Genomic DNA, 15,379 nt, shown 5'->3' on the forward strand with positions numbered 1-15,379 from the left:
GAGCGGTTGCTGGCTCCCAGCTACCATTTTTAGCAAGAACTGAGAACAGGCTGTTACTTCTTGAACAATTTGTCTATGGGAGAGCGCCGTCTGGAGCATGCTGTAGAGCTGGATAAGTTGCTGTGGCAGGCCAGCAAGATACAGCTCGCCTGCGCTGGGAAAGGAGAGTGGCTAACGCTGGGTATGTGAGTAGTTTTGACAGCAGCAAGCCCTTTTTTCATCTGCTGTAGTGAGCAGAGCCCTCTTGGGAACACCCATTAACCATACTGCGCTCACATGCTCAGACCTGCAGTGGGTGCACAGGATGTCTCTTAAGATACTGTAGGAATCACTGGAACTTTCCAGCTGTGAAGACTAGACAGAAACTTTCTGTGCAAGTACATCAAAACAATTTAATCTACCTGGTTTCACCTCTGTATTCACCACCAGCTGCCCAAGGTAAAATCCACCAGATGCCAGCTCTGCTCTGATTTTCACAGATAAACAGCTGCATAATGTTATGTATTCTTAGGCCTGAATGTTCAAATTGTATTACAGGAAGTTTTTCATCTGTATGGAACTAATCCAAAAATAGGTCTTAGCAATGCTTCAGTCAGGTCGCTAATGTGACAGCATTAGGGTTACAGCTAACAACACTTCTGGTTTTTTTTCTTTAACCAAAAGGAACAGTAAATATGTAGTTTCAAAGCTAACTAGGACCAAAATCTTCTAGGATGAATTGCTAGCCCGGTCAGAAACCCTCTCAGTCTGACTGCACTGACATTGATGCTTGTCCTTCTGTCTGCTCACACAGTAGTAAGTAGAGATCTCACAGAACTGTTTGTAGACCCAAAGAGACCACTGAGGTCTGAGAGTGAAGCCACAGTAACAGGTAGTTGTGCTTAGGATGGACAATTTTATAACTGTAGAGCAGAGATTCCAGCTAATTCTGAAGAGAGGGCAGAACTAGGAAAACGGCATTTTAAAAATAGTTTTCTGTGATCTCATTACTCAGCATTGTGGGATGAGTGAGTGAGTTTCCTTGTGAATTTATTGTCCACTGTCTGGCTAGTGAGTGTGTAAGCTGTGCTTCTGTTTTCAGAGTAATGGCAAACTGGAGAAACAAGGAATTGGAAATGTCTGGTTTTGTGAAGTTTTCTAGTTGGTCAGCAAGCTGAAACTGCTTGCAGTAATGCAGAAATTCCGTTCTGAGTCACCCAAGGGAAAGATGCAAAGCATCCAATCCTCCACGAGTAGTGCACTAACACCTTGATCTGCTATCATATCTCTAGAGATGAAGTAGGAGTGGAAGAGAAAGTCTTAGACTATTTTTTTACTATATTGGTGTAATTTGAAATATGAGACACCCTAAAAGACTTTTAGGTTGACAGTTCTGTTCTGACTACATAGACTCATCTCCCTGTGATGCATTTTAAGTATCTCAGGCAGCTGTGACAGTCTGTCTGCAGGGTATAAGAGCTGATGCGAAAGGTAGGATAGACTGTCTTAACTAAAATAAGTATTGAGCCTGCATCTGTCCCATAATCATTAACTGTTCAGCTAACACTTATTAGGATGGTTCTGTTTTCTCTGCAGTCAAAACTCTCTGATGGTTAAGATTGCTTTATTGTTCCCCTACAAATTATTCCCTTAAAACTGCAGTTTGTGGTACCATGTGATTGCTGCATTTTTTACTGCTGAGGCTTTTGGCTCTTGTTTCATTTTTGTAAAGGTTCGATGTTCATGGCTGAAATAATGAAACCTGAGAAATGTGACTGAGGTCTAAAACCACAAGAAAATGATCATGTTAGTACACATCTTTGAAATCACTCTTCTGCCTTTAAACAAAAAACACTACAACTTTTGTTTATTCAGCATTTGCAGCTGTCGTGTGCAGGTTTTGTTAGTTCTAGTGGCCTTACAGGAGGTGAGTGCAAACTCACTTCTCATAAAATACTTGTGTAAATATTCAGGTAGTTTACATATTGAGCAACAGAGGGAACCTCTTCCTCCTTTCTGATAACACAGCCTTTCTCCTTCCTCCTTTTTCTTTCAAGCTCCTAAGAAATGCTTAATCCTGAAAATTCCTGAATACCATTGTTGTCAACAATGATTTTTTTTTTTCTTTTGCCTATGGTGTGAATAAATACTATGCACAGGGGTATGGGGATGGTTTGATCACATCCCAGCCTGTCACACCTTTCTACCTCTGTAACTGGAAAGGGACTACACAGTGCTAACTCTGTCACATGGATAAAAATCTCAAAAGCACAGAAAATACGAAGATCCCATTGCAAATGCAAGTTACAGAGGCTGCTTCACTAGAGACCTGAATAATACAAACAGGACCTCAATATCAAGCTCTGTTAATCCTTAAATTAGCTGGATCAATGTCTGCACATATGGACAGAAGAGCAGGACCACCCACTTCCTCCTTGTTAAATTCAAGCCCCTGAAAGTATTTGCTGCAAAGCAAAGACAACTTCATGGACAGCACAGGGTATGATGAGGTAGCTGGGGTAAGCTAAAGCTTGCTGTGATTTGGAATGGGAGTAAGTGGGTTTGACAGTGCAAGTGCAAGCTTCTCTGAAGGAGTTTGGCAGGTTCCTGCGGTCTCTGGTCCTGTCACAGGGATCATTGCAGAAGATTCGAAGAGCAGCACATGTCCCACCGGTTTGGTACCTGCTCTTTCCCCAGAACCAGCAAGAGTAGGATCTGCCATCACAACCCTGCAAAAGCAAAACCTTCCATTGCTGCTCTCATAACATTTGCATTCCTTCTTGTTCCCTTGCTTTTGGTTGCGTTACAAGGTCAAGTCATGCTAAGGTGAGGTTTGTTTGTTTTGCATACAGAGGAGTGGAGGAACAGTGGCAGTGAGGCTGATGCAGAAGGAAGGGGAGGGTTATGTTTTGTGGAATACAAGCTCCAGGCATTTGTTAAGGATTAAGCGGTTTAATTGTGTAGCTGGTACGCAGTTCTACTCAAATGCTGTGAGTCCATAAGCAATGAATTGCATGTAACTACTATGGTCAAGCCTGATCTGTTCTCTAGCAAGAAAATGCCCAATATGAAAAAAAAAAGCCTTAATGAAGTTGTATTAGGCCACATTATCTATGGCTTTGGGAATATGTAAGGCAAAGTAGTATCTTTTATTATCTAAACTGAGACAGTTTGAAAAAATGCACAAGCTTCCAGGGAATTTTGTAACATAAATACTGGAAATGAATTTCAGTCCCAGAGCAGAGGCAGTACAGATCAGTCTCTTACAAAGGAAAATGAATGCATTGAGAGGGGCGCCAGGACAATGGAAATTGTACCAGTCCCCAGTGCAAAGACTCAGCTACACAGACACACTCAGAAGTTAGCTGTGTTTTCATGAGAATGCAGAGACTTAAGAAAGCTAATGGGTAGAAAGTAGCAGAACTACTAGCTAGAGCGACGAGCTGCTGTTGCACTGGTTACCCAAATGAACAGACAACTTTCTCAGGCTGCTTTGAAACTATGGGTCAAATTTACCCCTCAGGAAGACGAACATGCTTCTGCATTGGGATGGTTTTAGATGTATGCAGGTGTTCACAAGAACACAACTTGGGTCTCACCATTTTGAACAGTAGGTGTCTGCAGGAGACAAACACAAAATAGTCCGTGGGAAAAATACTACACATGCTTGTGTTCCTTCCACAGCAACATCTGTCCCATCTGAGGAGTAGCAGTTTACTAATCATTACACTGTTTAATTAAAATTTATGACAGCTAAGAATGTGGATACAAAATACAAACTCCTTGTACTGCAGGGAGCCAGTTTCAGTCTGTCAAAACCAAGCATCCTGTTTTTCTGTCTAATTACCGAGTGTATCTTTTTCATTAAGGACTGTCCTTTTTCTTGATGAAAATTTCCATTTAAAGGACTTGCTTACGCAACCTGTACTCAGACAAAACAGACATGGCCTAGATTTCAGTACAGCTTAGCTGCTTTGCACCAGCTAAGCATTCAGCCCAGTGTTTTCCCCATGCCCAGCTAGAAAAGCAGCGGTTTTTCCAGAGAACTGCAGAGACTGGTAAGGAGGAGTCTCCAGCAACATTGTGAATTACCCATAATGTTCTTCAAGCTGCAGTTTTCAATCTGGGGTGTCTGAAGCCATCTACTTAAATGACAGGGAACTGAATAAGAGTGCAGGTGGCAAGTACATCTAAAGGCAGGCTTTTAATTAAGTCTCTAAACAGGAATTTCAGTGCCAGCACTAGAAATTTTACTTGAGAAAATGTTCATGCATATTGTAATGCATGGCATGAACTAAATAGTTTGTGAACAGCTCTGATAATAGATGGTTGAAAACCTAATTTCTTATGCTGGGAAAGATGCATCTATACTAGGTATTTCAGTGACTTTCTAAAATCATAATGAATTTCTGGAAGTGCTTGCAATTAAGTTATGTACCTTGTTTGCATTCTATCGGGTGAGAAACCCAGTCATCTTGGTTATGTTTTCTCCTTCAGCAGCTGTAGCGCTTGCAGGGTTTACCACATTAGTCAATTATAATCTTATAATTACACATTAGAATATTAATGGAGTTTGTAATGGCTTTTTTCCTTTCTGTGCTAGACTATCAAGAAATCTATTGATGAAAAACCACTATAATTTTCAGTTATTAAATGAGCATAATTAAGACGACAAGGCCAAAGAAAAAGAGTTGTTAGCAGTTATCTCCATGTGGAGTTGTTAGCAGTTTTTTCCATGTACTTGCTAGCAACATGGGGATTTCATGGAGAACTGACAGGGCAGTTTCCTTGCTGTATTAAAAAAAAAAAAAAAGCTCAGAGATATGCCGTCCCTGGAATCAGCATCTCCCCAAGACAAATGCATCTTGGAAGGATTTTTTCCCCCCTTTTTCTGCAGTTCTGCCTCATCCCAGTCCCTGTGCAGAGCAACGCGCGAGGTGTCTGTACTCAAGGTTGCCTGTGAATTTTAAGTGAAAGTTCTGCAGTGCAGGAAGGGCTCAGGAAGGAAAACATTTGTAGTTTTGTTTTGTTTTTTCAGCAGAGCCCGCATGTGCACAGATTGCTGTTCTCTGTCCAGGCCATGTAACATTGGAGTAAAAGTCCTCTCACACCTGGACAAGGCTGAAGAACAGCAGTATAGGATAAAGTGTTCAATGTGTCATGAGATCAGTTCAGTATTTCCACCCCCAAATATGTAATGCTAAAGAAATATGTAAATATAATTATTGTATTTACAGCAAAGCAGGTTATTAGGGCCATGTCTTTTGCTTACATAACTGCCTAGGACTTTGATGCTTACCTGGATTTGCCTGTAAAAGTAAGAGGTAGACAAAATTACATAAGATGGATGTAAATATTGGAATAATCAGTGGTGCAACTTCTAATTTTTAAGAGCTGTAACATATTGTAACAATATTGATCATACTGTCTCCTTTAAACAAATTTTTGAGGAGGTGTAGGAACTTAAAAACAGACATCAGTTAGTGGTGGGCACCTAAACTAGGAGGAAGAAATTATTTTCAAAGAGCTAAGTAGGTTGTATCTCCTATACAACCAGGTGAGCAAGCAGGACTGTTTTCTCCTCTTTTCTGTCCTATTAGATATTTAATTTATTTCAAGCTTCATCAGGAGGCATTAGAGAAGATCTATCAAAATACTGTCTCGTTTGCTTTCTTCAAACATTAGGGTCCAAATTTGTGTTCTGCCTTGGGTGCAAGAGTTTAGGTCATACCAGAGAGGACCCCCTGACATGCATGATCGATTGGACTGTATGGGAATGGAAATGCTGAGCTTGTGAATACAGCTGGTGATGCACTGGGAAAATAATTCAGTGCTCTGAGTAGTTTTTTTTCACTTTCCTATCTCATGGTCAAAGTTCTGAAACACCTTGCTGCGGCTCTCTCTGCTCGCCCTCATACCGCTGTGTATTATGGCTACCTGCTGCTCATGCCAACCACTATGATCTATGGTCCCCTGGGAACACTGGTTTTCTAGCAGGGTCACTGGCTTCTGATCACCTGCAGCTGCCTCCCTGCTGCTTCACAGAGTATTTGCCATATTCCTCTTTTTACCCCAGTATTGATATGGTCCAGCCCTGATCAAAAGTGGAGACACTAAGGAAAGAAAAGCTGGGAGTTTTGTGGATTTCAACAGATAAATATTCTTTGTGTCTAAGGCTCCCTGTTGGCATTAGTTACTGATTTATTTCCATTATCTTTCAACGCTTCAGCATGTAGTCATGCTGCACATAAGTTTTGTTTTATCCACGAGGCTTTCAAACAGATCTGCAAAATCTACAAGGACTAACTTTATGTGCCAAAAAGCATAAAATCCAGGCATCTGAAGCACATCTGCAAGTCTCCACAGGATTTGGGTTTAATTTCTTATGCTTCTGCTGGTATTGGAGGATGTAACAAAGGAGTATGATTTTAATAAAGTAGGAACAATTAGTATAACTGCAGAGAAGATATGGTGGTGGTTATTTATTGCATTTTTAATTATGCTGCAGGAAGGCAGGTCTCTAAACAGCTCGACTCTCAGTGTTTAGCAGTGGTGATGGTTACAAAAAGACTTCTGTGTTTGCATAGTAACTCCCATTCACCCTCTCTGTTCCTTCAGTGTGGGATCACTGTTCATCTTGGATGATCTGAAAAGCCAAACATTTGAAGATAACATAGGCTGAGGATTTCCTCAACTTATTTCATGCACACCCGGTCTCACGGTAATAGCTAGCTTGGATACTGCCAGCTGTGCAGTCCCAGCAGGACAAAGTGGCTTGTCTTACCTTTGGGGCAAACTATTGGAGAACATAGAATTTGTACTCTCCAGACTGATCTAGATACCTTTTTTGTGAATATGTTATCTGTGGCCTGTTTCACAGAGCAGAAAATTGTTAGAATATTATTATTAATGTTAGAATAGCGTTATCATACCAGTAAAGGCTTTATATTAAATTATCCCAGACAGATATGCAAAGTTGCAAATATTGTATGAAAAGCTGCTAAAGCCTAATGCTCTATTTTTAGGAAGTATAGAGCTATGAATAAAATTATTGGCATTTGAAATTCATGAGACAACAGAAACTGGCTAAAAATATAGTTCATAATTTATGCATCAAAAGTGCAACTTGTGTTATGCTATTTTGCAGCAAGCTGAATGCACACAGATCTGGTTTAGACCGAAGTGCCAGAAAGTCTTTTTGGTAAATTACATGGTCAAACAAACAAACAAATAAATTACAATGTGCCAGAACTGTTTGTTAGCATAAAACATCCGTGTATCTGCTTCTCAGTGGGATGTGATTGTTTCCATCTTGGTTTTAGTCTCTGTTCAGGCAGGTGGGATGTGTTCTGCTCGAGGTGAGTGTGCAATGACATCCGTTGTTGCTAGAATTGCTAGTGAGAGGCAGTTTCAGGCAGAGATCCTGCTAGCTACTTAGGAGCAGTTTAGTGAAAGGATTTTCTTTTTTTCCCCTGATGGGAGTGTAGTTTTTTTTAAGACTGTGAATGTTTGCTCAGATTGATGGGAAGAGCTCCAAGTTACACTAAGCACTCAAATAAGCATATTCAGCTATTCATAATCTGACCCATATCAAAAGTTGTTTTTGTCTGGATGAGAATATCCTTTGCAGTGGTTATGCTCTGGCAGGAGAGCCACTACGCCAAAATTATTAGAAATGAAACTGTGGCCAGTTACTTAAGCAGCAAAGCCCTAAAACCACCTTTGCCCGATGAGCCCCAGGGTGTATGTCTGCGCTGGTACTCAAGATCAGCCAGGTGGTTACTAGCCTGCATCATGTTCATCCTTTCCCCTCTCTGCTGGATTTTTCCTTTTACAGGCTACTGGGGTAGATATTTGCAGCAGTATTTATTTCAGAGAGGCATTCCTTGTAATAGTCTTCTCTGTTTTGGAGGTTAGCAAAAATCTAAGCCTTCATCTGCCAATGAGTTCACGCTGTGCCTATTATTCTGCACAGAGGATTTATTCTCTGTCACAGCCTACATGTGTACCCTGAGTTTGCGTGAACAGGATATACATGCTTGTGTCAGAGCAGGCAAGAAAGTGATGAGCTGCTAATCCTGATTGTTTGAAGTAATAAGATGTCAGGCCCACAAGACAGCCTTGATCTATATAAATGTCTTGTTTTTCCTTCTATTGCTCTTAGCATATAAAGAGGGGAATCTGAGGGGTTTTTTTGAGATCTGACACTTGGAATCACAGCCACAACAAATAGTTCAGTTTCAGATCCAGAAACCTAACCCAAACTGTGTACAGTAAGTAAAAACACAAACAGTGCCAGTGTACCCAAGTTAAACTCTACAAAACTGGATTTCTCTTTTAATTAACTTTCACCTGACAAGTTCTTCAAGTACTGTTTTCCTAGTTGGATTTTCAGCCTCACTGAACACCTTAAACTTCCTGCTCCCATTTAGCCAATATCAACTATTTTCTGATGCAGAGTTGGTTTCTCCAGTTATGAAGACAATGTTTGCTGAATTTCTTCTTTTGATGGGTTTGTCTTAAATTATTTACTTTGTCACATTCCTACAGATTAGAAAACTTTTGTCTGTGATTTCTTCTGCTTTTTTTTTAAGGGCAATGGAATGGAGTCTTGCTTGTCAATAAAACCTTTGGCTCTGTATCTTGCACTTCTCTGGGGGGCACAGATATTGACAGAGGACTTGTGCACATGAGAACATGAAAGAGGATTATGGTTTTGCAGGCAGGATAAGCAACATTGCATTTACCGCAAGATAAGATTGAACTTGGGCGGTTGTAGAAGAGTTAATGTTCTCTTGCTTTCCACTATGATTCTTGCACTAACCAAGGAGTGTAAACGTGGGGGTTTAACAGAACTTTTAAAATTAATGCAGATTGACTTTCTATTATCCCGCCTTGTCACCGCCCAACAAGATCTAAAGGTGTGGAGTTAATGAATACTTTTGATAAGATGCCAGTAAGTTGTCAGTCCAATGCTCTCATTGAGAGGTAAACTGGCATTAGACTGTAGCCATGTAAAACAAGGTTTTACATGGTACGCTCTGCCATGGCCAGCTGTGGGCATGTCCTGTTCTGAAATAGCTGTGAAGCAGGTTATGCCTTGAGTGGTTAAGCAGCCTCACATATACCATGAGGTTAGCATGTGCACACCAGCAATCACTGCAGAATAGTAGCACTATGCTTGTGTGCACCTTCACTGGGGCCAGAGCTGCTCATGCTTTTCTCTAGAACTCTGGTGAACCTCCATGCAGGAAGCAGCGGTGGGGAGAGGATAAGCATCGTTCTGTAGCAAAGCGATGTCAATGGCAGATAACACAAAGTGATATGAAGAATCTCTGTGGTTTGGAAATCAGAAAGTGCAAAGCAAGACACTAAGCCAAAAGAACGAAGAAGCTTGGGCACGGGTATGCTTTCAGAGCCCCTAGGTGTTCCTTAGACCATTTCTACTGCAGTAAATTAATCATAATAATGGGTTACAAAACCTGTGTGTGCACCTGTATGATTGAGAGAGGTATGGTTTGGAGCTGCTAATATGGTTGGACACCCAGGGTAAAATGTGGCTATGCTGTTTTGTGTCCCTGAGAGACATTGCTATTTTCAGGTGTGTAGGGTGGATCTGTGGGTCTGAATTCTTGGCGGGTTTGTGACTCAGAGTCCCAAACCTCAGAGCAGCCCAGGAAAGCCAGCGTAGGGCGCACTGGGTTGTAAGACATGAAGACCCAGTGGAGCAGCCTGAGAGTCTGTATAGGAAGAATTATACAAGGTCCTGCGTTTGTAGCTAGCACAGGATTTATGTGAAACTAAAACTATATGTAGATAAAGATCGTAAGATTTTATGTCCTTTAAACTGTCTGTTGGCTTAAGTAATTTTATCGTGGAACCTTGCAGGAACCTTTGGGAGCCTTTGGCTATAGCCTCAGCTGGCATGGTTTGTTTTCTTTTTGATGCATCACATGAGAATCATCTACATAAAAGTGAGGTGCCCTGGAGAGCTGCAGCTCAGCCAGCCATATGCTTATGTAATGATTCAACTCAGTTCCACCATAGCAATCAGTTGTTGTTCAATACATGCTTCGTAATCTTTGTTGATAAAATTATCAGTTATTGTAATGTCCTGGCACATGTCTGGCTGCGTGTGGACTCAGCTATAGTACAGGAGTTTGCCTTAGGAGGAGGAAAGACAACTTCTCTGGGAAGGAATTTGTTTGGGACAGGACTTACCATTTTTTCAGCATAAATGTCTTTGTATTTAAGCACAGAATTTTTCCTCCTGTAATCTGTCTCATCCTCCAGTGTATAAGACAAACTGGCTGGCTGAAATGAATGCGTTTTGGGAATGATGAAAATTGTTCCTCGCAATACAATAGCGTAGTGACTATATGCATTTCATACTGTATCATTTCATGTGTAGAGGATATATAGGGCACGCTGCATTACGTCACGCCATGGATTGTGTCTTCATGTGCCTTAAGTCATTTTGACCTTGTGTCATCTTCTGGTTTTGATACCAACACATGGAGTTATTCATACCCTTCAGCAATTGAGCTCAAGGCTTATTCTAACGGCTGTGCTGGCTGAACAGTGCTCCTCAAAAGTCCTGCTTTTTCTTACCTGGTAGGAGGAGAGGCACATCTTGTTCCTTCTTAACAAGGGTCACCAAAATGCCAGGATCCACAAGCAACTATGACTTCAAATGCAGGAGAAGGCCCTTCTCCGTTTATTTTTGGTCTCCTCTGAGAAACCGCAGAAGTAGTGGAAAAATGAGTAATGTTCCTTTTCTGCTTGCCTATGCTGAAGCACAGGGCTAGCTTTGGCCGGAGAAGCTACTATGCAAGCCACTATTTACTGAATTGTGAATGGATTTCCCCAGAACCAGGATGTGTCTGCCCTTTCCAGGGCAGTTCATATCATACCTATGACTGCATCTGCACGCAGGGAGTTTTGACCCCTCTCTGTGCCAGTGCCGATGAACTCAGATTTCCTAAGATGAGATGTAGGAAGTCTGGCACTAATTCTCTTCCCAGTTCAGAAAAGCATTTCTAAATGCAGTTTTAAGACACAAACTGGTCAGGCCAGCAATCTAAACTGGGCTGGGGCTAATTTTAAAACCCAGTTTTTAAATTATAGAGGCTGCTTGGTTGAACTGCCACCAGAGTGGAGCACCTAGGCTGTGCTGTGAATAGAAAGGCTGCTTCTGTCAAGATGCTTTCACAAACACCATCAGGCCTGGTTTAAAAATATTCAGTGGCACTTACATAGTTTTCAAAGACCCCCGGGCTAGCAGAAATGTCAGGAATCACAATTTTTGTGTATTTGTCTGTATGTTTTTGCTGGAAATACCTAAGTAAGCAGAGTAGTAGTATGGACTTATGGAATGTTTATTAACAGGACTCTTTTACCCTCTTAAACGTCACTGAAAGTTAAGGCTTACAAACCCTCAAACCTATGTTATACATCACTAAATCTGCAGCCATGTAGCATAAATTCAGAAAATGCTGACTGATAGCTACTGAAGACCTACTGGAAACATTTTTCTTTAATGCTCAGGGCATTACTTTCTTGTCTTCAACGAGTCACACAAGGTTGCTTTTCTTCTTTTTTTAAATTTTTTCTTTCTTTCTTTCACCTTTACTCTTTTACTGACTTTACCAGAGACTCCACAGATGGCAGATTTATATTAAATATTTAGGCTATTTTTTTCCAAATTCTATGCAGCTGTATGCTTTATCAGTCTTCCCTGTTATAAAATATTTACAGTGTTTTTGCACATGACTCCATGTTACATGCGAATGCACTGTATCAATAGGAAGGCTGGCACTGCCCTTGTACTTGATGTTAATATTTAGTTACTCAGATGTATCAATTACTAATACTTTAACTCTGGGACATAATTTCACGGAAATCTATAAAATTTTGTATGTAACATTTAGATCTGGTCATATATGAGTCAGTAAGGAAGGATCATTAAGAATGAGTAACTAGGATTTAACAGTGACTACCTGACCATAGCACATTAATGATGAACCTCTGTAAATTTGTTGTAGGATTACCCATGGTGTAAAACCACTTTGCTGTAAAACTACTGTTGTGGAACACTTGGGGGCAGTGTGGGCGGTCGGAAGATTACGTGCTGTGACAGTAAGGCAGTACCTGCCCACGATGGGCGAGGCTTCTTAAGGAACTATATAGCCCTGAGTCATTACACAATGAAGTGCCATTTTTGCATCCTCTGTGTTAGAGTCAGTGTCTCAAATGGTCCCCAACGGCAGAGGTTGGGTGTCTAGAATCACAGCAAGTTACCACAAACTACTGCAGTGTTAAAATTGACGTTCTGGTGGTAGAGCAAGAAAATACTTATCTCACCCCATAAATTTTTTTCAAGACCGTCTTAAAATGGCATTAAGAATCTGTAATTTTTAAGATTTTTAAACTCCTAGTCTGATAATTTATATTGTCAATTGGTATATTTTTAAAGATAATTTCTACTCATATATTTCACTTTGCTTTCATTTTTGTATTGTCAGACATTTTAAGAGTAATGCCGTTGCAAATGGTGTAAGACTTTTGTTGACAGCTGAGAAGTTACTGGGAGGACAAAGGGGAAGAGAGACTTACAACCACGTGCATAGAGCAGGATCCTGTAACCCTCTCTATGCTGTGTATGTGTGTGTGCACCTATGTGTCCTTTGGAGCTTTTTTCCCTATATCATTTCCTATTCCAGTCTGTAGATGATCAGCAAGTTGGCTTGCAGGAAAGACAGCGTGTAGATGTAAAGCTGCTGGATTCACACAGTTATTTAAACTTACCCATATATTTGTGAACAAGTCATCCATGATTTAGATTGGATCATATGTAAAGAGGATCCTGATTAATTGATTACTGGAAGAATACATTATAGTGCTTAGGTACTTATACTACGGAACCTATTCCCTCTCTGCATTGAATTTGTTATTCTCTTGTTTTACAGGTTTTAGGGAGCAAGCCAGCGCTTCCCGAGTGTGGTGATGATGATGATGAACTGGCCGATATTACAAACAGGAGAAGTGCTAAACTGTATATGGTAAGTAATTTAATCAGTTAGGTGCAGTCAACAGTATTCACGCATGTAGTGCCCTCATATATGGAATTCTGGCTTCAGTGACAGAACTGCAGTTGTGTTAGTTGATTTGCAGCAAATGGATAAGTTTCTCAAAGGCTGCCAATCAAGACAATAGTTTGAGAGGAAAAAAATGGATTACAATTCTGTTTACTCAGGAAACAAATTAAGTTATGGCCTATGAACCCTTCAACATGGGTCAAAGAACAATTAACTGGTCTAAATCAAACTGTATTTACTGTTGTCTTGATTATAATAGTGAGAGTTCTAGCAGTCGTATATAATTCCGTTACTCTTAGCAGAGTTTGAGAGATGCACAGTTATGTTCTATTTTATCTACAAATCCAAGGAATTTGAATGCAAAACTCCTTTCTTTTGCAATGCCCTTTTCTCCCTTCCTTACCTGCAATGGCTTAACACTGACTAGGACAGTGCCACTGCCAGAAAAAACATGTAATAAGTGAAAGGGAAAAAATATTTACTCTATTTAAATCAGTTTTAACTGTAGTTATGCTTTCTTGATATGTTATGCTAGGCATACTGCTCTTTCTTAGACTAGGCATGGGATTTATTCTTTGCGCTAACAATACACTATCTTATATATTTGTAAGGCTACACAATTATTTCTTTTTCTGAAAAAAAAAACAGGCCTGTATTTTTCTTCTTCCCCCCCACCCCGGTCCAGTTCCCCTGTCTTTTGTATTCTTGCACTTGAGAAAAGAAGTAAGAAAGTATTTGGGAAAGGGGGATGTTTTTAATGAAATCTAGAAAAGACTATCCTCCCCCCTCGCAATAAAAAAAAGATTATTTCCTCCTGAAGACTGCAAGAGTGTATTTTTTTACAAGCTCTCAGCATTGAGATTCTGGACATTTCTCTTCAGCACTTTGTGCTCTGGCTCATGCAATGAAGATCCCTGGTGTCACAGAAAAGTCTTTCCCTGGCATACCCTGCACTTTCTTCCCTTCCCCATAGTCACTTAACAAGAAGGGGTTTGTCAACAAGTGACACCACTCTGACAGCACTGAGTGCTACTGAATCCACATGCATGTGACGTTTTAGGTGACACCTACAGTAGCTTCGAAGGTGCTGTGAAGTGCAAGAGAGAATGAGTCACTCCCTCTGCAGCTCCTGCATCCCGCAGATCGCAGCAGGATGGAGCCACCTCTCCCTGACAGTTACGTGATCCTTCCCCTACCCTGTGTGTGGCTGGGGTTTACATGAAGACTTTATGAGGTGATCATTGCTACAAGGACTAAAAATGTCCTTGTTGTTTAAGTGCTGTGTTTAGTTCCCATTACATGGAATCATTCAATTCTTGCCAAAAAATCTGGCACATGTTTTTATAGCAGGGTTTTAGAAAAAAAAAAAAGAAGGTCTGCAGGTATGATCAGGACCATTGTTGTAAGACAATACTAGAGAAGAGACAAGTACTTGCAGTGAATTTTGGAAGCCTAAAAACTGTCAGAAAATTCTGTGCTTATCTAATAAATTCCTCTAAGTGCACGTGTCCTGCTAACAGAGCTCTATTAGCTAAATGTGTCCAAGTTAGGAGACAGGTCTACGGGGAGTCCTCACAGTAGGAATAATTGACAATTTTTAGTTGTATTTTGTGGTATTTTCCATCTTGTGCTTATATAATATAAAATATAAGATATGATGAGGTATTTTAAATTAATGTTTAATTATGAAAGGAAATAAAGACTGCTAGAAAGCTGGAAGCCACAATAGTAATACATTCTTTTCAGTAGTAATTGTTGGTCTTTTCAGCCATGCAGGAACGAATTTTAAATGGTTATAAAGGTCTACATGAACTTACAGTGGTAGTAGATGTTACAAAGCAGATTCTGCAACAGATCTTACCTGACAGTTTCCAATTAAAGAACTATACATTGTAAAGGTAGATATTTCATTTGTTAATATCAGTGTAGGACTATTATGATAATTTCAAATGCTTTTGTTCAGCACATACATTAACTTTGACTTCAATGTGGCTTGTTTGGTAGCAGAAGATGACACCAAGGAACTGCACTGGTTCAGCTGAGCATAAAGGGTGGGCTGAAGAAAATATGGATTTTTAACTGTGAGGTGTTTGCTGAATGAGCAGTTGAAAGTGGAAGAGAAACGGATTTATTATAAGAATTTGTGAGACAGGGATCCAACAAACTCACTAAAAGTAACGCTACATCTCCCTCTATTGGATGTAAGATGAAATGAAGCAAAACAAAATCATTAGGCTACCTTACATTTCAGCAGCACACAAATTTCACAGCACACAAATTCCACAGCACACAGCCGTTCAGCA

General features: G+C 40.3%; 1 protein-coding gene across 1 annotated transcript in view; it reads left to right on the forward strand.

Moving 5' to 3' along the window:
* SCIN (scinderin) overlaps nt 1-15,379 on the forward strand; it is a gene marked incomplete at its 5' end in the record, with an annotated part of 43,218 nt that overhangs the window by 15,807 nt on the left and 12,032 nt on the right. The window contains one exon of the mRNA XM_010133643.1: nt 12,948-13,040. Coding sequence (XP_010131945.1) covers nt 12,948-13,040 — 93 coding nt within the window. The remainder of the gene's footprint in view (nt 1-12,947; nt 13,041-15,379) is intronic.

The sequence above is a fragment of the Buceros rhinoceros genome, unplaced genomic scaffold, assembly GCF_000710305.1.
Source record: "Buceros rhinoceros silvestris isolate BGI_N320 unplaced genomic scaffold, ASM71030v1 scaffold5443, whole genome shotgun sequence".
NCBI classification, from domain to species: domain Eukaryota; kingdom Metazoa; phylum Chordata; class Aves; order Bucerotiformes; family Bucerotidae; genus Buceros; species Buceros rhinoceros.